This window comes from Colossoma macropomum, unplaced genomic scaffold (assembly GCF_904425465.1).
Source record: "Colossoma macropomum unplaced genomic scaffold, Colossoma_macropomum, whole genome shotgun sequence".
Classification (NCBI taxonomy): Eukaryota; Metazoa; Chordata; class Actinopteri; order Characiformes; family Serrasalmidae; genus Colossoma; species Colossoma macropomum.
This window is the reverse complement of record NW_023494785.1, coordinates 43,615,422-43,637,733: the sequence shown is the minus strand read 5'-3', so window position 1 is coordinate 43,637,733 and position 22,312 is coordinate 43,615,422. Positions and strand designations below refer to the sequence as shown.

Sequence of the window (22,312 nt, the reverse complement as noted above, 5' to 3'; positions counted from 1 at the left end):
AGTGCTGGTCTAGTTCTGGTTTAGCTGGTCACCCTAGCATGGTCATGCTGGTCAACTCCACACAGAAATGACATTAGCGCAGTAACACAGCATCTTAGTTGAGCACTGCATACAGCATGTGTTCACACTGCTTTTGATTTATACAGTAAATCCAAGACAACCAGAAGTAATGAACTATAATTATGGTGTTTAACTGCTTGTGCACATCTGTAACGTACCTTTGTGTGCTTGTGTTTCAGGGTGCACTACTTACATGGACATAGTGATTGTTCTGGATGGTTCTAACAGTATCTATCCTTGGTACGAGGTGCAGAACTTCCTCAGTAACATCCTCAGCAAGTTCCACATCAGTCCGGAGCAGATGCAGGTGCGTAGGGGGTGAAAGTGGACTTCTGTAAACCATTTGAAATTATTGGAATGATTTAGACTCTAGCCACTGAAAGCCACAGCGATGTACAGTCCGCGTCTAATTCAGCTCATCCTAACCGGACATTGTGTTGAAGCAGGTGTATTAGAGCACTGTAGACCACTCACTGTCCACTCCTACCTTGTCAGTCCAGTCAGAGACGATAGCTCATCTGCTGCTGCACAGTTTGCGTCGGTCATCCTCTAGTCCTTCATCGGTGGTCACAGGACGCTGCCCACAGGACGCTGCTGGCTGGATGTTTTTGGTTCTCAGTCCAGCAGCGACACAGTCTGATGCACTTGTACTAACACAACACACACTAACGCACCACCACCACGTCAGTGTCACTGCCGTGCTGAGAATGACCCACCACCCAAATGATACCTGCTCTGTGGGGGTCCTGACCATTGAAGAACAGGGTGATATAGTATGCAGAGAAACAGATGGACTACAGTCTGTAACTGTAGAACTACAAAGTGCTCCTATATGGTCAGTGGAGCTGATAAAATGGACAGTGAGCGTAGAAACAAGGAGGTGGTTTTAATAAAGTGGCTGATCTGCAGTGCTGTAGCCCATCAAGGTCTGATTTTAAGGCTGTACGTGTGGTTGGAACTTTGATAGATGAATCTTTGTCATCACAGAAGCCACTGTGTGTGTGTGTGTGTGTGTGTGTGTGTGTGTGTGTGTGTCCTCAGAGTGGAATCGAGCCCAAACACAAATGCTGGCAGCTGAAACAAAAGGCCGTATTAATGTGAATGGACAAGGGCTGCGGTTTCTGTCATTGAGCAGCATAGAGGACAGAGAGTTAGAGCTTATGAATCTGTGTGTGTGTACATGAGAGAGAGGATGCTGCTTATGAGTCCTTGTCAGTGAGCGCTGTGGCTTTGTGAGTAAGGGCAGTAAAACGAGGCCGTGTGTGTTTGCGAGGCAGTAGCCAGTCTGGGTGAAGCTGGGGTAAAAGGAAATTCCTATGGTTTCTGAAGCCGTTCTTATCCTGGCACAGCTGTGCGTTACTGGAGTGCTTTTGGTTTGGTATGCTGGTGTGGCCGTCCATTCCAAAGCCCTCTGACCCAAACACGCCCCCGGTGACTGGCACACGCTCACTCTACACTTCCAGCACAACCGCATGGCGTGTATGTCTATATAAGGTGCTGTTCAAAAGGAATCGCTGTTCAAAAATGATATCAGACCAGTTCAATTGCGGATAAAGGATAAAATGATTCTAATTTTTTTCTGAATTCTGCTCGTCCTGAACAACTAAATGACTTTCAGAAGCTTAAAAACATGAACGAAACGGTAGATGTGTCCAGAATGATGGACAGAGCTGTAGGGGATTCTGTGAAAGCTGTAGAACATCAAGAATGAAGTTCTAATAAAATGAATATATACAATGAAGTTCAATGAAATTACTAGTCAGGATGGAGTTCTATCACTGTTGTCGGGACACAACCTTGTCGTTTTTCAGTTTTTGACATAATTCGAAAATATCTGTTACCCTTTACATTGTTTGTAAGTTTCATGATGAATGGACCAAAAGAAATGGTCCAAAATGTCTTGGAAAAAAGTCTGGTTCCATTGACTTACATTAAAAGTGCTGTACATGTCAGAAACTAACATTAATAAAGTTTAGTCTAACTCAGTTATGTGTGTGTGTGTGTGTGTGTGTGTGTGTGTGTGTGTGTGTGTGTAGGTGGGTGTCCTGCAGTATGGGGAGATCTCAGTTCATGAGTGGTCTCTAAAGGACTATCAATCCACACCAGATGTTGTGGAAGCTGCCAAGAACATCAGCCGTCAGGAGGGACGAGAGACGCGCACTGCATACGCCATCCACATGGCCTGGTACTGATAATCACATCTACAGTCACCATCTCACACTCTAATTGCCATCCACATGGCCTGGTAGTGATAATCACATCTACAATAACCATCTCACACTGCAAACGCCATCCACATGGCCTGGTACTGATAATCACATCTACAATAACCATCTCACACTGCAAATGCCATCCATATGGCCTGGTACTGATAATCACATCTACAATCACCATCTAACACTTTACTCAATGTCCATGCCTAATCACATGTAAAATCACTTCCTCAGGCTGCATACACCATCTATACCGAGTCACATCTATAATCACCATCTCATACTGCCTGTGCCTTCCACACCCAATCACATCTATAATCACCATTTCATACTGCCAGTGCCTTCCACACCAAATCACATCTATAATCACCATCTCATACTGCCTGTGCCATTCATACCAAATCACATCTATAATCACCATCTCATACTGCCTGTGCCCTCCACACCCAATCACATCTATAATCACCATCTCATACTGCCTATGCCTTCCACACCCAATCACATCTGTAATCACCATCTCATACTACCTGTGCCATCAGCACCCAGTCACATCTATAATCACCTTCTCATACTGCCTATGCCCTCCACACCCAATCACATCTGTAATCACCATCTCATACTACCTGTGCCATCAGCACCCAGTCACATCTATAATCACCTTCTCATACTACCTATGCCCTCCACACCCAATCACATCTGTAATCACCATCTCATACTGCCTGTGCCTTCCACACCCAATCACATCTGTAATCACCATCTCATACTGCCTATGCTATCCACACCCAATCACATCTGTAATCACCATCTCATACTGCCTATGCCATCAACACCCCATCACATCTAAAATCATCATCTCCCACTTCATACAACATCCATGCCTAATCTTATGTACAATCACCCTCTCACACTGCATTTGCCACCCGCACTCAATGACATCTACAATCACCTTGTAATACTGCATACGCTCTCCACACCCAATCACATCTATAATCACTTGTAGCATTTCAAATTCAATGCTGTTGAATCACCACCTTCAGATCAATGTATTTAGTTGGGTTCTTTCTTCTGACTCTCTCTCTGTGTGTGTGTGTGTGTGTGTGTGTGTGTGTGTGTGTGTGTGGAGTTGACCACTCAATAGTCCCTTTGTCGTCGAGTCCGTGCCTCTGAAGGCACACGCCAAGTGCTGTAACAGTATCGCCACCCCAGAGACATGTGGAGGCACGCATGCACTTTCATTTACATTCAAGCCTTTTCATTTTACTCATCCCTCTCCCTCTTTATTCATCCCTCACTCATACCTCCGTCAGTACCTGACACTCTTTCACTTTTTCCATACCAGCGCTGTTCCTCCTTTCCGCGACCGTTGATAAATGTAAACAAACTACTGACCACAGAGAAAACTCCCGCTGTTAAACACTGAGACTTATTTAGAGAGCAGTATCCGCCCAGAGACCAGCGCCAGTTCCGTTTCTCCTTCTCGTCGTCGTCCCCTCCTCCCGCCTCCACTCTGTATCTACATTATGACCGTGGCAGAAGGGCAAATCTGCTGTACGAGGTATTTGTGGTGAGTTTAAAAATGGACCGTACTTCCCTATCTAACACTGAAACACAGGGCGTTGGCAGTTTGCGTGCTTGGTGGCTAACCGATAACAGCCAACAGCTGACTTAGCAAATTAGCTAGTTTTGCTTTCTAATGAGAATTGGTCCAATGGAGACCACTAGTTTCCTGTAGAACACCTTTAGATCCCATTAGGAAACCATCAGATGCATTTAGAATCAGCCATTAGTCACCTGTTAAGCCATTAGGATCCCTTACATTGTGATATCAACCCATTAAAAAAGCCAACACACATTAAAAAAGCACTTTATGTTTCTATGGGTTTATTCAGCAGAAAAGAGCTTATGTTAGTAAAACTATCTTAAATCTAGTTGATATATCTCATATTTCTCATGTTGAGATTGGGGCTGCAGCAGACAACTATTTTGATAGTCGAATAATCTATCGATTATTGAAACGAATAATCGATCATTCGAATTATGAGTCGCTCAATTACCAAATAACTCTTATGTAGCTATCAGCTTTTAAATTCAGCTTGAGGTCGTTTTATGTATTTGCTAACTAACAATAAAGACAAAGATAAATAACTTATTTAAATTCACTGTTTTAATGAACTTTCCTGCTAATACAAAAGATAAATAAGACAACAATATCCTTTTCCTGGCAAAATTTAAAATCAAGGATGTGCAAAGTAGCAGCAATAAAATGTAACAAACTTAATCACATCAACAGGTGCTTCACCAACCACACGGCCATATCTACACAAACATCACACAAACAATAAACATCACACAGACATGAGTGTGGATCACTGCGTTCCCTCCGTTATATAATCCTGTCCCACTTTCTGAGAGTAATATTCCTGAAATAGTGTAATTTTGGACAGTATCTTTCTTAACCTGCCGCTCTGTAATGGTACTGAATGCAGTCCAGCAGCGATGTTGACCTCCCCAAAACGGCGACGCCATTCATGTGCCTGGCTGGACACATCTATGTACGTATATCTATGAGCAACACTGTCTGCAGCCATAAACGTGAGTTTCATTCAACTTCAGCAAGCAGTTGCGAACATTAGTGGCGAACTTGTTCTGAATGAACAGTTAAATTTGAGCAATTTTGTGTAAACATCCCATTTCAATGGTCACCTTTCGTCCAGCTGCCCTGTATGTTCGCGGAGAACTATGTCCTGAAACTGTTTGTGAGTGGAGCCAAACATTCGTGGAAACTGTTTGCAAATCTCCTCTGTTCGCCGATGGCCTCGACGTTAAGACCACAATGTTTAAACTGTGACTGTTATCTGGAAAGTGAACAGGGTCGCTGTGAATAACAGTTATTTGCTTCTTCGCTTCAACTCCGTTAACAATTTCAGAGAACATGCATTTCTAAACAGAAAATGTTACAGCTAATAACATAAAGTAAGGTGGTTTTTAACATTAACGTTAGCTAACTAGCTCGTTAGGACGACTATCTTACGGAGATGAATCTTCTTCATCCAGTGAGTCGACGTGTTTCCTCTTTCCTCAAGATTACCCTTATAAAGTGTTCATGAATGGTTGAAAATGAGTTTATTAGTGATTATTAATTAGCTCGTAAAAACCTTAAAATCATTAATGAGCAGTTAAAACACATAAATGAAAAGGGCAACAGTGACCTGTTTGCTTAATGGTTAACCCACTTATTTTATCTTCTCCATTACATTTATTAATGTGTTATAACCGCTTATTAACAATATTTAAAGTGTTTATGACCTAACTTATAACCATTAACAAACTAATATTAAATCACGCATAAATGCTTTATAAGCGTAATCTTATTCCAAAGTGGTACTGAGAGATGTAATTAAACTTTGGGCCCACCGGTGGGCCCTGGCCATTTAAGGGGTTAAATTAGACTGTGTATGTCTGTCTGTCTGCCCTGTGATGGACTGGCGACCTGTCCAGGGTGTATCCTGCCTTCCGCCCAGTGACAGCTGGGATAGGCTCCAGCACCCCACCGCGACCCAGAAGGATAAGCGGTTTAGATGATGTATGTATGTATTTGTCACTTAATTTTAGTCATTATTCTGGTCTTTCATGGCCGTATCTAAAATGAAAAAGCTAATAGAGAAAAGAAAATCCAAGCTTCACTTCGGCTTTTCCTCATGAAACGCAGAATACGTGTCAAAACTAAAATCAAAATGCAGTGTTTACATTCTTATTTATTTTTCATAGGAATCGGCTGCAGATCTGACCAAATGAAAATGCAAAATGGATCAATCAACAGCAAAGTGACAGTTTGGGATTCAGTTTTCGGCGCTTTAAGAGTCACAATGAAAAGGCAAACGGAAACTAACACAGGCGCCACCTGCTGGTGATTTACTTTTCATTTCCCACTTTGCTTTTTCGTTGTCAAGTTGACCAACATACAAATATATGTTAATTAGCACTAGGCGGGGCTACGGGGTACATTTTAGGAGACCTCAGAGTCAGAACAGCATCGTTCCTCAGACTAAACCACTTCGAGTCTCGAGAAAAACCATCGTCATGTCTCAGATCTGGTGAATCTGAACATCAGACTAAACGCCGTCAGACCAAACGGCCTCAGAAAAACCTGTGAAAATGTCATACTGGCATTTATATCGAGATACACAATAGTTTTCTAAGGTATATGGTCCAGTATGTCCGACCAGGCTTGCCTATGGTCTGATACCTTTTTTCTGAGGCTGTTTGGTCTTTTTAATTTGTTTTAATTTTAATTTCTTTCTTGGCTGGATTTGCCTCCTATACCTAATAAGCTTACAACTCTCTAGGCATGAGAAATACAGATATATTGACTAGATATAAGATAATTTCACTTGCCAAGATGCCATTTTTGCTGTGTGGGAGTGTCTTTCTTTCCTCAATTGCAGGAATTGTTTTTTTCTGGAGAATTCCACTGTAATTAAAGTCAAATTGCAGAGTGTGCGAATCACATAACCCCTATTATGCCTTAAACGTTTTGTATCGCCACACCTTAACCCAGCTGAATACTTCGCTCCGCTTGATTCATTCACAGGAATAACTCACTTACACATGCACACATCTCAGCCGTCGTCTTTAGTGCTGTGAAGCCACGTCTCCTGACTGCAGACTCACTCTCAGCCGTGCCTGTTATTCAAGGCTATATAAGGCTTTTACTGTTACGTTCACTTCTGTGTGATGAACACAATTCTGGCAAAACTCGAGTACAGTTCTGATGTTGAGCGCTAGCAATGCTGTGGTTTTCTCCATTTTTTCCTGCGAGCCAGTGAAATAGCGGCCTTCGTGAACCGCTGCTTTCTCCAACATCATTTTTTATCATCTGTTTCCCCGGAGTTTGGGAAGGGGTGCAGATCAGGAAGACGAGCCTGAGGGCAGCTGCAGTGACTGTGAAACAGTGTTCTTGCGGGGCTCAGTGACGGGGAAGGTGGGCTGTTAGAGCCGCTGCAGATGTGCGTTTCTGGAAACATCTCACTTTAATGTCGTATAACTTAAGAACATCTCTCGGCCGGTTGTTGCTCTGTCTGTGAGCTCTCGAAACTCCTTAGCGTGTGTTGATGTGTGTAGTATAAAAGTTCATAAATTATTGTCATTTAATCTGGGGCTGCAACACATTCGATAATATTCAGGAAATTAAAAAAATCAGATATTTAAAAACTGCTTTAATGAACCCACAAACAAATGCAGTGATTGCACAGCTTAAACTAGCTAAGACGTTGCTATGCGGTTGCTGTGGTATCTCAGGTGGTTAGTAGGTGTTGCTAGGTGGTTGTTAAGATATCCTAGGTAGTTAGTAGGGTGTTGCTAGGTGGGTGCTGTGATATAACAGATGGTTGCTGTGATTATGCAAATGAGGTTGCGATAGAATCTCAAGTGGTTGCTAAGGTGTTGCCAAGCAGTTGCTATGGTATCCCAGTTAGGAGCTAAGGTGTTGCAAGGTGGTTGCTATGGTATCCTAGGTGGTTGCTAGGGTGTAGCTAGGTGGTTGCTATGGTAACTAAAGTGGTTACTAGGGTGTTGCTGCGTGGTTGCTATGGTAACCCTGATGGTTGCTGTGGTGTTGCTATGAGGTTGCTATGGTGGTTGCTAACGTGTTGCCAAGCAGTTGCTAGGGTGTTGCCTGTTGGTTGCTATGGTATCATAGGTGGTTGCTAGGGTGTTGCTAGGTGGTTGCTGTCATATACCAGATGGTTGCTGTGATTATGCTATGAGGTTGCTATGGTATCTCAAGTGGTTGCTAAGGTGTTGCCAAGCAGTTGCTAAGGTGTTGCCAAGCAGTTGCTATGGTGTTCCAGGTGCTTGCTAGGGTGTTGCTAGGTGTTCGCTATGGGGTTGCTAGGCAGTTGCTATAGTATCGCAGGTGGTTGCTGGTGGTTTCTATAATATCTTACATGGTTATTAGGGTGTTACTAACAGGCTTGTATCATCATGATTTAAGCTGGGTGCACAAAGTTTTGCCCTCCTTTTATTCCAATGGGGGAAAAAAATTAGGCTTTAATGATGATTGTAGAAAAAGCGTACGTCAGATCATTACAGCTGTGTACAGGCACACCATTCCCAATCGGGCTGAATATTCCGGAGTTGAAACCATGTCCACATCTCAAAAACTCCAGGTTTTGACTGTACAGTTTTGACTGGATATAACTGTAAACAGTTCTTACGAACATTTAGCTGCAAAAAATGACTCTGTTTTGAGTCTGTTAATCTGTTTTGGCAAGTGAAAGATTTTTAATTACAGATAATTCTGAAGATAACATATTTCTAAAAGATTTTTACTTATTTTAAATCACTAAAATGGTTTTGCTTAATTCGCAGGTCATTCTTCTTGTCTCAAGGAATAATGCAGTCAATTATTCTTATCTCAAGACATATGTGGATAATTGGGCTTATTTTAAGAAATAATGAAGATAATTGTACAAGTTTCAAGAAATAATGCAGTTAATTCTACTTATTTCAAGAAATATTGGAGATAATTGTACATATTTCAAGAAAAAAGTTAATTTTCTGATGGAATCCAGTAAAAACCTGAAGAAAAAAAGCTATAATAACCTTGACATATTCTTACAACAATCACAATGAGAAATATTAGAGATATTAATTGGACACAAAAGGGTTTCACTTGCTGAGAGATCGTTTTTTGCAGTTCTCTCTCTCTCTGTCTGTCTGTCTGTCTGTCTGTGTAGATGGAGTGATAGCGGTGGTGGGTTCAGGTGGGCTGGGCTGCAATAACAGTAATCTGTGCTGATGCTGAGAGAGCGAGTGCTGGGTCAGCAGAGCTGCAGGTGTGGTCACTGTACAGCAGAGTTAGCTTTAGCCGCTGCAGCTGTGCAAACACACACACCCGCATGAATACACACACACACACACACACATATACAGGTATACTGTACCAGCACACACACACACACACATTCTCACGATTTCTGAGCTGATTTCTAAAACATTCGCAGCTCAGTTTGAGTGAAAACAGATTGTTTATAACACAGACGCACTAATTAATTCAAACGCACAGTAAAGCGACTGACCGCATTACTCCAGACGCGCTCTGTAAAACACTGCACTGCCTTTAAATAACTCCAGTCCCAGCAATTAACACTGGCCTACTTCTCCCACGACTGCTTCTCACTCTCATTGTCCCGTTCTCTCTCACTTTAACTGCTAAAAACAGAGCTACGGTCGTGTGACGCCGATCAGCTGTGCCTGGGATGGGGTGAAAGGTGCTACTTTAATATTTTGGTGAACTGTTACTTTAACAAAGCCAACAGAAAGCTACAATGTCTTAATATCTCTCTCTCTCAAACTCTCTCTCTCTCTCTCTGTTTAACTGATTAAAAAGCCGGGCCACTGCGGGTCGTCAGTGCCGTGCAGTGCTGTGTGATGTGGCTCGTGTTTGTAGGCAGTAAAGTTCCTCAGTCAGAGACCACATCACACTCGTCTGCTCCCATCAGCCCTTCACTGCACTCCTCTCACGCTTTACTCTCCTCCTCTGATCCCCTCGTTCTGCTCCTCCTCATACGGCCTGCCTCCCTTTCCCTTTAACACTTTCTAATGTGCATGTTCTTATTCTAGTCTAGTCTAGTCTATTTTATTCTATTTCAATCTTATTCTATTCTATTCTAGTCTATTCTAGTCTAGTCTAGTCCAGTCTAGTCTATTTTATTCTATTCCAATCTTATTCTATTCTATTCTAGTCTATTCTAGTCTAGTCTAGTCCAGTCTAGTCTATTTTATTCTATTCCAATCTTATTCTAGTCTAGTCTAGTCTGTTTTATTCTATTCCAATCTTAATCTATTCTATTCTTGTCTATTCTAGTCTAGTCTAGTCTAGTCTATTCTAGTCTATTTTATTCTATTCCAATCTTATTCTATTCTATTCCTATTATATTCTAGTCTAGTCTAGTCTATTTTATTCTATTCCAATCTTATTCTATTCTAGTCTAATTTATTTTATTCTATTCTATTTTATTCTATTCAACATCTTTGTTCTTATTTATTTTTTATTTTATTCTATTGTAATTATCCCTGTTCTATTCTCTCCATTTGTTTTATTCAACTTCATTATTCTGTTCTTTTCTACATCATCTAAACCGCTTATCCTTCTGGGTCGTGGTGGGGTGCTGGAGCCTATCCCAGCTGTCATTGGGCAGAATGCAGGATACATTCTATTTAATTTTATTCTGTTCTATTGTAATTTTCTCTGTTCTGTTCCCCCACTATTCAACTCTAATCTATCCTATTTATCCAGCGTCTTTATTCTATAATATTCTACTCTGTTCTATTCATCTGTCATATCTCTCTCTCTCTCTCTCTCTCTCTCTCTCTCTCTCTTTGTCTCTCTCTCTTTGTCTCTCTCTCTCTCTCTCTCTCTCTCTCTCTCTCTCTCTCTCTTTGTCTCTCTCTCTTTGTCTCTCTCTCTGTCTCTCTCTCTCTCTCTCTCTCTCTCTGGGTGTGTGTAATTAGACGGGAGGGAGGCTGCTGGGTGTTTTTGAGCTCGGCGTCTCTTGCGGGGAGCCGCTGGGCTATATTTATCCTGGATCTGGACAGCCACCTCAAAATCACCGAGTTGACTAACGCTGAGGTCGCCACGCAACGTTCCACTTAAAGACGCTGGTCAAGCTCACACAAACAGGATGGAGCATGTGTGAGTGTGTGTGTTTGGGCGTGTGTTCACTATTATGTTGTTCTGCAGAATTTTTATTCTCCCACACAAACACACACACACACACACACACACACACACACACACACACACACACAGACACACTCAAACACCATGTTTTTGGTTAGAAACAGAGACAGAACAAAAGAGGAAAGTGGCCCAAAGAGAAACAAACAGGCGGAAAGACAGACAGATGTGTGTCGAGCATCGTAAAGCCGAGGTTTTTGGTTTGGGTGTTTCAGTCACACCAGCACACACAAAGTTACCGTATTTGTCCGTGACTGTATTTCCTGTGTACCGACACACTCAGCTCACCTTATACTGTAACCTTCCTGCTGTTACTTTTAATTTCCATAAAAAGTTTTAGTGAAGCGTAAAGCTGATCTTTTGAGTGTGTTTACTTCCATAATCCTCAAAGTGTCCTTGGTGTGAAGAGCAGCTCTGTGTAAATAATGATCTGTCACCTCTCTTTTCCCAACCAGGGTTAAAAGCACACGGCAAGTACATTTACATGCACTTAATAATGCAATCATAATCGGATTTTCTCTCACAGGCAGTGCAGATGGACGAAGTCTGTCAGAAAGCAAGCAATGTTTATGTCTCTCTTCTCTACAGCACAGAGGCGTTCAGCGCCGAGCGAGGAGCGAGAGAGGGAGCCACGAAAGTGATGATTGTAGTGACGGACGGCGAGTCACATGACGGGGAGGAGCTTCCTGAGGCTCTGGACGAGTGTGAGAAACGCAACATCACCAGATACGCCATCGCCGTGAGTGTCCTTCACAATGATAAATCACTAAAGCAGCCATATATCTAAATATAAATCACTATATCACCCTAAAACAGATAAATAAATCACTAAATCAGCCTACAAAGCAAAAATAAAAGACAAAATCAGCCTAAATTGCAAAAATACATCACTAAATCAGTCTAAAATGCAAAAAAAAATAAAATCAGCCTAAAATGTAAAGATAAATCACTAAATCAGCCTAAAATGCAAAAATAAATGACAAAATCAGCCTAAATTGCAAAAATACATCACTAAATCAGTCTAAAAATGCAAAAAAAAATCAGCTTCAAACACAGAAATAAATGACAAAATCAGCCTAAAACACAGAAATAAATGATGACATCAGCCAGATCACAAAAATAAATGACAAAATCAGCCTAAAATGCAAAGATACATCACTAAATTGGCCTGAAACACAAAAATAAATGACGGAATCAGCCTGAAACACGACAACAAACCATTAAATCAACCTAAAACACAAAAATAAAGCACTAAATCAGTACGCATAACGTCCTGTGGTTGCTGCATGCAACAAATTAGTGTTGAACCTTTAGTGCTTTAATTTTATATTCATATCCATGTTGGCAGAAATGCCCCTCCCTGCTTCAGACCCCAGGCTTCATACAGCCAGTCTATACTTTGACCCTTCTGGCTCTGGGATGATGTGGTGCAGACACAGGTCAGGGCTGTGTGAAAACAGTGAACCTCCCACAGAATAAGCAAAGAGCAGAATATGAAATTCTGCCGTAACTGTCCTTTCTCCACTTAACTGACCATAATTGGCCCAGGCCTATTTCGGGCGCTCCGTCTGCACTCCGCCCTCCGTGTCTCTCTCTGCGACTGTCTGTGAGAGAGATGCTCGACCCATTCTTTAAACAATTATAACCACCAGATTGCACCACCGAAATAGATGAAAACAGAGTTCAGAAATAACCTCTATATGACCGGAGTCTTCTCCACCCCAGCACAGGCCCAGTGGGCGGCTGAGTGGTCACACCCCCCCCCTTAGTCTTTTCTTCAAATTGCAGCATAATGAAGAACGAAATTAGTAAGAAGCCTGTCAGGCAGGGCAGAGGGGGCTGGCAGAGGGGTCTGAGTTAATTAACGCAGTAGTTTGAACACAAATGAAATTTCCACAGTGGGGCTGACGCGCAGCACCGGAGTGATGGAATTATACTGAATGTGACGCTAGAACCAACCAGCGCTTCCCCGCTCTGGGCTTTAAGGGTTCTCTCATGTGTGGAGAGCCAGTAACTTCAGCCAATGGGCAATTAGAAAACGCGCACAGCTCAAAAAACTACTCTTAAACGACTAGCCTCCCAGAGGTGTGTGTAAAATAAAGGCTGCTGTCACAACAAACGTGCATCACCATACAGAGACGCGGGAAAGTGTTTTAGGATGGGTTCATATTTTAAGCAGCGTGTACAAGATAGGAATGATAGATTATTTGAATTTTTTTCCATTTTAAATTTTTTTTATGCTTAACAACTAGCAGTGTGAGCAATGTCCGACAAAGCTGTCGGATATCACGATGACAATGTGAAAAGCCTCTGACTGGAGGTCAGGAAACTAACCTCTCCTTTAAATAGCAAAATACAGAATTACAAAAGCACCATCACTGTTGTGCAAAATAAAAAGAAATGAAGAAGTAACAGCTGCAGAACCGCCAGCACATTTTTGTGCACTGAAAGTCGAAACAGTCAGCATCACCTCAGTAGCTTTTTCTATAAAGCCTACAATAACAAATACATATATATAGATTTTTATGCAGGCACACCAGAATTAAAACATATTTTTGGTTTATTTGTTTATTTATTTACTGATTTTAGTTTAGTTATCAAATACGTTTGTTGTGACAGTCACCATTACTGCCTCACACACTTAAATACAACACTGGGTGTGAGAAAATTCTTAATGTTTGATGTGTTTTATGGGTTTGTAGCTCAGGATGGAGGAGCGTTTGAGCTGCTTTGTGTTTTGTAATTGGCTGTTTAGCCTAATGGTTAAGTTACTCATCTCCTGTGTACGGAAATCTGGAGAGGCCATGAACTGTTGCTATAATTTTCTGGATTGTTATCTCAAGATAATGAGCTACTTATCTTGTGACCTCAAGATAACAACTTTGTTACCTTGTGATCACAGAGAGTTAACTCATTATTTCAAGATAACATCAGCTTGAGATCACAAGATAATGAACTCATTATCTCAAGACAACAACTTTATCTTGAGGCCACATAATTAACTCATTATCTCAAGATAACAACTTTGTCATCTTGAGATCACAAGGCAGCTAACTCGTTATTTCAAGATTACAACTTTGTTATCTCGAGATCACAAGATAGTTAATTCATTATCTCAAGATAACAACTTTGGTATCTTGAGTTCACGAGACAACTCGTTATCTGAAGATAACAACTTTGTTATCTTGAGATCACAGGATAATTCACTTATCTCAGAATAACAACTTTGATTTTTGATATCAGATAACAACTTTGTAATCTTGAGATCACAAGACAGTTAACTTGTTATCTCAGGATGACAACTTTGTAAAGGTGTCTCTCTGTCGCTGTGTATGGTCATTTGATCTTTTCTGTCCTTGCCGCTTTAACAACGTGTTCATCGTGAAAACTCATATCGTGATACTAATAAAAACGCGATTTATCGTACAGCCCTAAACCAAACATAGTAAAAGGGTCTAGTGTTAGTAAAGGTGATGCACAAACTTACACTACATCATCCAGAAGATGAACAAACTGCTCTGCACAGTAGGAGCCACTATTCAGTTTTGCAAAGCTGCTGCTTTTTTCCGTCCAACAAACTCAGACATATTTAACCGGACACATAAGTCAGCAGCCCACATGAAACGAGCAAAATCAAAAGTGGAGCCTCAACTAAAGACCCCGGATAAATGACAGCATGAAAGAGCCGGAGGAAGGCTTGTTTATTTGCTCTGATTTTGGCCGACCGCTCATCCGTCACAGCTCCTTCTTTGTTTCAGTTATTCACCTCTCAGCGGCTTCACACACGCGGTTCACGTTAGCCACTTCAGCCAGCTACTGGACGAGGTGTTTTCCTGCCGTACACAAACCAAACGGTGTCCAGATTGGCCGGGTCACAGGGCTGATGTGAGTCTCCTCAGGGTACCTGCGGGACCGAACCACGACAGCTCGTTTTCATGGCACGCCAGCCGAAGCACAGCCCTCGTGTTTTGCTGTTTTTCATGTTCTCCCCAAAAGGCACAAAAAATCAGCCTGAAAAATAAAGCCCTCGAGGGAGTGTCGAGAAAAGGCTTCGCAAAAATAACAGCGTCAGTCGTGCGGTGAAAAGCAGGCTGTGTTTTAGACATTAGTGATCTGTGGAGACGGACAGTGCATGACTAACGCAGGGATGCAGTCATGTGTTAGAGACTGATAGGGTGAAAAATATTTGGGGCTGTTCTTCATGGGGCCCGTATTCTGTGGAGAGGAATTAGTGCCAAATTGAGAGGCAATCAGTGCAGCGAAGAAACGTGACCTGCAGTGCACGTCTGCCATTACTTTACCATAGTGGTGAAAATAAACCCTGTATTACATTGTTTCTGTCAGCTTAACATTTAGTAGAATATGCATTTTAAAGCTATGCAAGCTGCTTAATTATCTTGTGATCTCAATATAGCAAAACTGTTATCTCAAAACTACGCTGGTGACATCCTCTATAAACTTACCACTAAGTAAGGCATGGGAATGAGATAATTAAGTCATGGCTACGACTTAGTAGGGCATGGAGACGAGATCCTAATGTGTGGGAATGAGATAATTAAGTCGTGGCCACACCTTAATTATCTCATTTCCATGCCTTAATAAGTCATGGCCATGCATTAGGATCTTACTCCCACGTGTTACTAAGGGGGGGCCAGGCATTATTTTTATTTATATGGGATGTCACCAGCAGGGATCTGTACAAAACAAAGTTGTTATCTTGAGACAACAAGTTAATTATCCTGTGATCTCAAGATAGCAAAGTTGTTATCTTTAGATAATGAGTTAACTATATGTGATCGCAAGATAACAAAGTTATCTTGAAATAACGAGTTAACTATTTGTGATCTCAAGGTAACAAAATTGTGATCTTGAGATAGTGAGTCTACTGTCTTGTGATCTTAAGATAACAATACATAAGGAGCCACGTGGTCCGAACAATTCCCACCAAATCTGACCCGGTAGCGCCGCACACTCATTTTAATACGTTCTTTTTCTCCGCACTCACTGTCCTCTCTCAGTTTGAACAAGTGATGCTTTAAATGTAAATATGTTCATGACTGTGACATCACAACCATGATGAATTTAAAGCAGGCTGTTTTCTCAGCCTCTGTTTGGACTGTATGGACCAGAAGTGAACAATACATTGAAACCTTACTAACGTTTACATACCACATCACAATCTTTCATTTAAAAGAAGAAGCCAAGAAAAATGTTTTTCTCCAATATGAGCCCTTTAAAGTGAAACAGACGTGTCCTAGAATGCTCTTAATTCCACACCCCCCACACCCCCTCCCTTCTCCCCCAGTCAGCGTGACTATATGTAGAAACCAGTACCAGCTGGCAGCAGACGTGGAAATACTCTGGGGTTTGAAGGAAAGATCTGTACATATTTACGGGCGAAGGACCAGCTTGTTACATTTCCCGAGCTGCAGAGCGGGGGGTGGGGGGGGATATCCTGCAGGCCGCTGCAGTCACGCTGAGAGATTCAGGGACCCCAGTCAGAGGAATGATAAAATAAATGTGCATAGCGCATATAGAGCATATACCCCCCCAAACACTCCTCCCACATGCCTTTGTTCTCTTCCTCCTCTCTTTTCCTGTGTGTCCAGGTTATTAAACATGAGGATTAATTGTAACTCGAGCTCAGGAGGCCTTTGTTTCTTCGTGTTGATGTTGGGTGGCTTTATGTTTAATCTGGAATAATTGTTTAACCCCTTTAAACTAAGGGAGGGCAATATGGTGAATATATTATATCACAATGCTCCAAGACATTTTAGATATAGATATCGCTGTTGTCAGAACAAAACCTCGTATCTCCAAAATGGTAACTTTACAGGAAAAGGAAAAACCTACATTACTTTTAATGTAAGTCAATGGAACCAGACTTTTTTCCAAGTCGTTTTGGGTCATTTGTTTTGGTCCATTCATCATGAAATTTACACACAATGTAAAGGACAACAGGCTTTCTCAAATTATGTCAAAAACTGAAAAACGACAAAAATGGAGATACGAGGTTTTCTTCCGACAACAGCGATATGCATCATGATATTTAGATAAGCTGCACCAAATCCAATTAAACAGGCCCAATTATTCTCACTTTGTAATAAAACATGCAGTTAGAGTTTGTAAAGTACTGACGTTGTCTGGATGGGAGCATTAGTTGTTCTAAAACCTCTATAGACTGTTCAGCATTGATAGAGCCTTTCCAGATGTGTAAGCTGCCCACGCCATAGGCAGTAATGCAACCCCAGACCATCAGAGATGCAGGCTTTTGAACAGTGCACTGATAACAAGCTGGACAGTCCCTCTCCTCTTGAGTCCGCAGGACACGCCGTCCGTGGTTTCCAAAAAGAATTTCAAATTTGGATTCATCTGACCACAGAACAGTTTTCCATTCTGCCTCAGTCCATTTTAAACGAGCTTTGGCCCAGAGAAGACGGCAGCGTTTCTGGATCCTGTTTATATGTAGCTTCTTCTTTGCATGATACAGCTTTAACTTGCATTTGTGGATGCAGCGCCGAACTGTGTTCACAGACAGTGATTTCTGGAAGTGTTTCTGAGCCCATACAGTGATTTCCAGTACAGAATCATGCCTGGTTTTAATGCAGTGCCGCCTGAAGGCCTGAAGATCACGAGCATCCAGTATTGACCGTCAACCTTGTCCCTTGCGTACAGGGATTTCTCCTGGTTGTGCTGACGTTCTCCATGATATACCCAGAAGAGCATATTGTGATCACCATAACATTAAACTATCATCATATTGGCTGCACTACACACTTAAAAAGGATGGTTCTCCAATCGTGGTAAAAATGGTTAAAAAAAAGATTATATATAGAACCATCTTCATCACATTCTCCTTTAATCTGAAGAACCCTTTCATGATGAAAAGACCCCCTTAAACATGCAAAGGGTGTGCATGGTTCTTTATAGAGCTATTTTATGTACTAAAGAACCCTTGAAGAACCATCTTTTTTAAGGGTGTAGAGCTGCAGCACTGCTCTGCCTCCGGATGGCGATGTAGCAAACTGGTTGATGCAGTTGGTTCTTCATAGCCTGCACTCTTAAAAAAGATGGTTCTTCAGGGGTTCTTTAGTATTGAAAATGGTTCTATAAAGAAGCATGAACATTTAAAGAACCCATTACATGATTAAAAGGTTCTTTGCATCGTTAAAGTGTTCTTCAGATTGATGGAGACTGTGCTGTAGATGGTTCTACATAGAACCTTTTGAAAAGGGATCTATATTGCATCTTAGAGGGTTCTTCTGTTATTACGATGTCAAGCTTGTAACATTAGAAGAACCCTTTAAGGTGCTACATAGAATCTTTTTTTAAAAAAAAACATCTACAGCACAGTCTCCATCAATCTGAAGAACGCTTTAACAATGCAAAGAACCCTTTGGAAAGGGTTCTTTGAGTGTTCATGGCTCTGTATAGAACCACTGTCTCTAGTAAAGAACCCTTGGAGAACCGTCTTTTTAAAGAGTGCAGCTTAAAGTCTAATAACTAATAATTACACATGTTCCTGACAGTACACAGTGAAGTTGAGACTGTTATAGCGTTGCAGGTGGGTGGGTGTGGAAGAACACTTTTGGGTGCTATGTAGAACCCTTTTCAAAAACTCTATATTGAACCTTCTACAGGACATTCTGAAGAACCCTTTCATGATGCAAAGAGCCTTTAATCATGCAAAGGGTTCTTTGAGTGTTCATGGTTCTTTACAGAACCACTTTCTTTACTGAAGAACCTCTAAAGAACCATCTTTTTTAAGAGTGTATGTTTGGTCAGTTTGTCAGAAGGACCTAAAGGACATTCTATTGTAGCGGGTTATTGTTAATGGAAATGAGCCCTTTAAGCTTGGCTTTACACTTAATAAGTTGGTTCTTCAATGGTTCTTCAGTATAAACCATGAACCAGGAACACTTAAAGAACCATATACATGCTTAAATGGTTCGTTGTATGGTGAAATTGTTCTTCAGATTGATGGAAAATGTGCCATGTATGGTTCTATATAGAGCCTTTCTGGACATGGTTCCACCAAAAAAGGTTTTGCTCTTGTTACAACGTTGTCACCGTAACGGTAGCAGAACTCTTTTTGGTGCTTTATACACATTCTCCATCAATCTGTAGAACCATTTCACAATGTGAAGACTCATTTAAGCATGCAGATGGTTCTTTGAGTGTTTACTGTTCTGTATAGAACCATTGTCTTTACTAAAGAACCCCTATAGAACCATTCGTTCATAAGAGTGTAGCTTGGACAGAACCCAGGTTGATGTAAAGGACTTCTCGTTAGTGGTGAGCTGCCAGTAGGTGCTCTGTCCAGCGTGTGAGAAAGCGATGTTCTCTCTGACTCATGCGGAGGTGTTCTGGCTTTTCCTCTGCTTCTCTGACCACCTGGTTCCTCTTCATAAACCTCTGCATCTCATCGTCTGGTTAGGTGCTCTTGTAGAGCTGTGGAGGTGTTGGCGTTCTGCATGAGAACCCGTCTGTTATTATCCTTACTCTCAGGCAGCCAGTGGCCCTCTGCGTACTGCTGTTTTGAAGAAATCTCAGGTTATTTTGTACTTTATTTGTACTACACCCTTAAAAATATGGTTCTTCAAGGGTTCTTTAGTAAAGAAAACGTTTCTATATAGAACCATGAACACTCAAAGAACCCTTTACATGATTAAAGAGTTCTTTGCATCATGAAAGGGTTCTTCAGAATGTGTTATAGATGATTCTATATACAACCCTTTTGAAAAGGGTTCTATACAGCACCAAAAGCGTTCTTCTGTTGTTACATTGTCAAGCCCTTTTTGGTGTTATATAGAACCCTTTTCAAAAAGGCTCTATATAGAACCATCTACAGCACATTCTCCATCAAGCTAAGGATGACTTTCATGTTGCAAAGAACCTCTTAATCATGCAAAAATGGTTCTTTGAGCGTTTATCATTTTCTTTACTAAAGAACCCTTGAAGAACCACTACTTTTTTTTGAAGAACTTTTTTAAGAGTGCTCTGCCTCAGGGTAGCACTGTAGCAAACTGGTTCACCCAGTTGGTCTTTCATAGCCTACACTCTTAAAAAAGATGGTTTCTGAAGGGTTCTTTAGTAAAGAAAAATGGTTCTTTAGATTGGTGGAGAATGTGCTGTAGATGGTTCTATACAAGAACCCTTTTTGGTGCTACATAGAAGCATAAACATTCTCCATCAATGTGAAGAGCCATTTCACCATGCAAAGAACTATTTATGCATGCAAATGTTCTTTGAGTGTTCATGGTTCTATATAGGTTTTTAACTGAAGAACCTTTGAAGAAACATCTTTTTATGAGGGTAGCAACTGTAACTATCCTTCTGAAATCTGAAATCATCTGAAATTAAAGACACTCAGACTTCCTTACAGTGGACAGGTTAACCAGAAGGTTTTGTCTGAAGTCCTTTAAGGTCCAGATGAATTGGTTTGCAGTAGCCCTCATGCTAACGCAGACGGGTGATTTTTCACCATGTTTCTCTCAGGTTTTGGGTCACTACATCCGCAGGCAGCAGGACCCAGAGACCTTCATCAATGAGATCAAATACATCGCCAGCGACCCGGATGAGAAATACTTCTTCAACGTAACGGACGAAGCAGCGCTGAACGACATCGTAGATGCACTGGGAGATCGTATCTTCAGCCTGGAGGGTACGAGACACAGTTAACAGATTAGGATGGAATGGAAGTGGCTGCTAGGGTGTTGCTAAGTGGCTGCTATGATATCCCAAATGGTTGATAGGATGTTGCTATGTGGCTGCTGTGATATCCCAAGTGGTTGCTAGGGTGTTGCTAAGTGGCTGCTATGATATCCCAAGTAGTTGCTAGGAAGTTGCTAGGTGGCTGCTGTAATATCCCAAGTGGTTGCTATAGTATCCCAAGTGATTGCTAGAGTGTTGCTAGATGGCTGCTATGATATCCCAAGTAGTTGCTAGGTGGCTCCTATGATATCCCAAGCGGTTGTTAGGGTGTTGCTAGGTGGTTGCTAGGGTATTGCTATGTGGCTGCTGTAATATCCCAAGTGGTGGCTAGGGTGTTGCTGGGTGGCTGCTGTGATGTCCCAAGTGGTTGCTAGGGTGTTGCTAAGTGGCTGCTGTGTTATCCCAACTGGTTGATAGGGTGTTGCTAAGTGGCTGCTATGATATCCCAAGTGGTTGCTAGGAAGTTGCTAGGTGGCTGCTATGATATGCCAAGTGATTGCTATAATATCCCAAGTGGTTGCTAGGGTGTTGCTAGATGGTTGCTATGATATCCCAAGTGGTTGCTAGGAAGTTGCTAGGTGGCTGCTATGATATGCCAAGTGATTGCTATAATATCCCAAGTGGTTGCTAGGGTGTTGCTAGATGGTTGCTATGATATCCCAAGTGGTTGCTAGGAAGTTGCTAAGTGGCTGCTATAATATCCCAAGTGATTGCTATAATATCCCAAGTGGTTGCTATAATATCCCAAGTGGTTGCTAGGAAGTTGCTAGGTGGCTGCTGTAATATCCGACGTGATTGCTATAATATCCCAAGCGGTTGCTAGGGTGTCGCTAGGTGGCTGCTATGATATCCCAAGTAGTTGCTATGTGGCTCCTATGATGTCCCAAGTAGTTGCTAGGGTGTTGCTTAATAGGCTGTTTCTAATGGACTAGTGTGAACAGCCCTAACGCTGGCATATGTTACTAAAGCACGTTCTGCCATAATGATTTTTGGCTGTAGGTATTCTGTGGCTCTAACATCTTCCACAAAGCCCTTGGTGTCTGCTGTCGCTGTGGCAGTGATGATGTTCCGTTTTTGCTGATAAATGGCCTGAGATACAGGAAAGGATGATGCCACCCTGTTAGAGGAAGGGAGGAGAAAGAAAGGAACTGAAAGGAGACAAGGGCGAGGTGCCACCTCAGATGAAACTCCTGAGCTGGAGCAGAGCTCAAGGACTTACCATCTAGACTCTGAGGAGAGGAAGGAAGGAAAGGACAGAGGGGAGGGTTAGGGAAGGTGAGAAGAACGCCCGAGAGTGTGGACACGGCCGCTGGCATGGCAGGATGTCCTAACTGACCCAAAGAAAGAGAAGTCCTTTCAACTTCATATGTGTCTGGAAGGCATACACTGCTGTTCAAAAGTTATAATCATGTATCTTTAATAAAATGTATTATATATAGAATGTTATATATAATTTATAACTTAGGTAATAAGTTAGATTATTGCAAACATAATGTAAATATTGTAAACTACACAGCAAAAATTATTTTTCAGAGTTTTATTTAATATTTCAAGGATTTAATAAATAATTTCCCGAAGGAAGCGC

At 41.6% G+C, this 22,312-nt stretch overlaps 1 protein-coding gene across 3 annotated transcripts in view; it reads left to right on the top strand.

The window, feature by feature from the left end:
* itga10 (integrin, alpha 10) overlaps window positions 1-22,312 on the top strand; it is a 78,432-nt gene that overhangs the window by 31,926 nt on the left and 24,194 nt on the right. For all 3 annotated transcript variants that reach the window (XM_036596095.1, XM_036596086.1, XM_036596077.1), the window contains 4 exons: window positions 240-367; window positions 2,097-2,245; window positions 11,602-11,752; window positions 20,512-20,677. In XM_036596095.1, coding sequence (XP_036451988.1) covers window positions 240-367; window positions 2,097-2,245; window positions 11,602-11,752; window positions 20,512-20,677 — 594 coding nt within the window. The remainder of the gene's footprint in view (window positions 1-239; window positions 368-2,096; window positions 2,246-11,601; window positions 11,753-20,511; window positions 20,678-22,312) is intronic.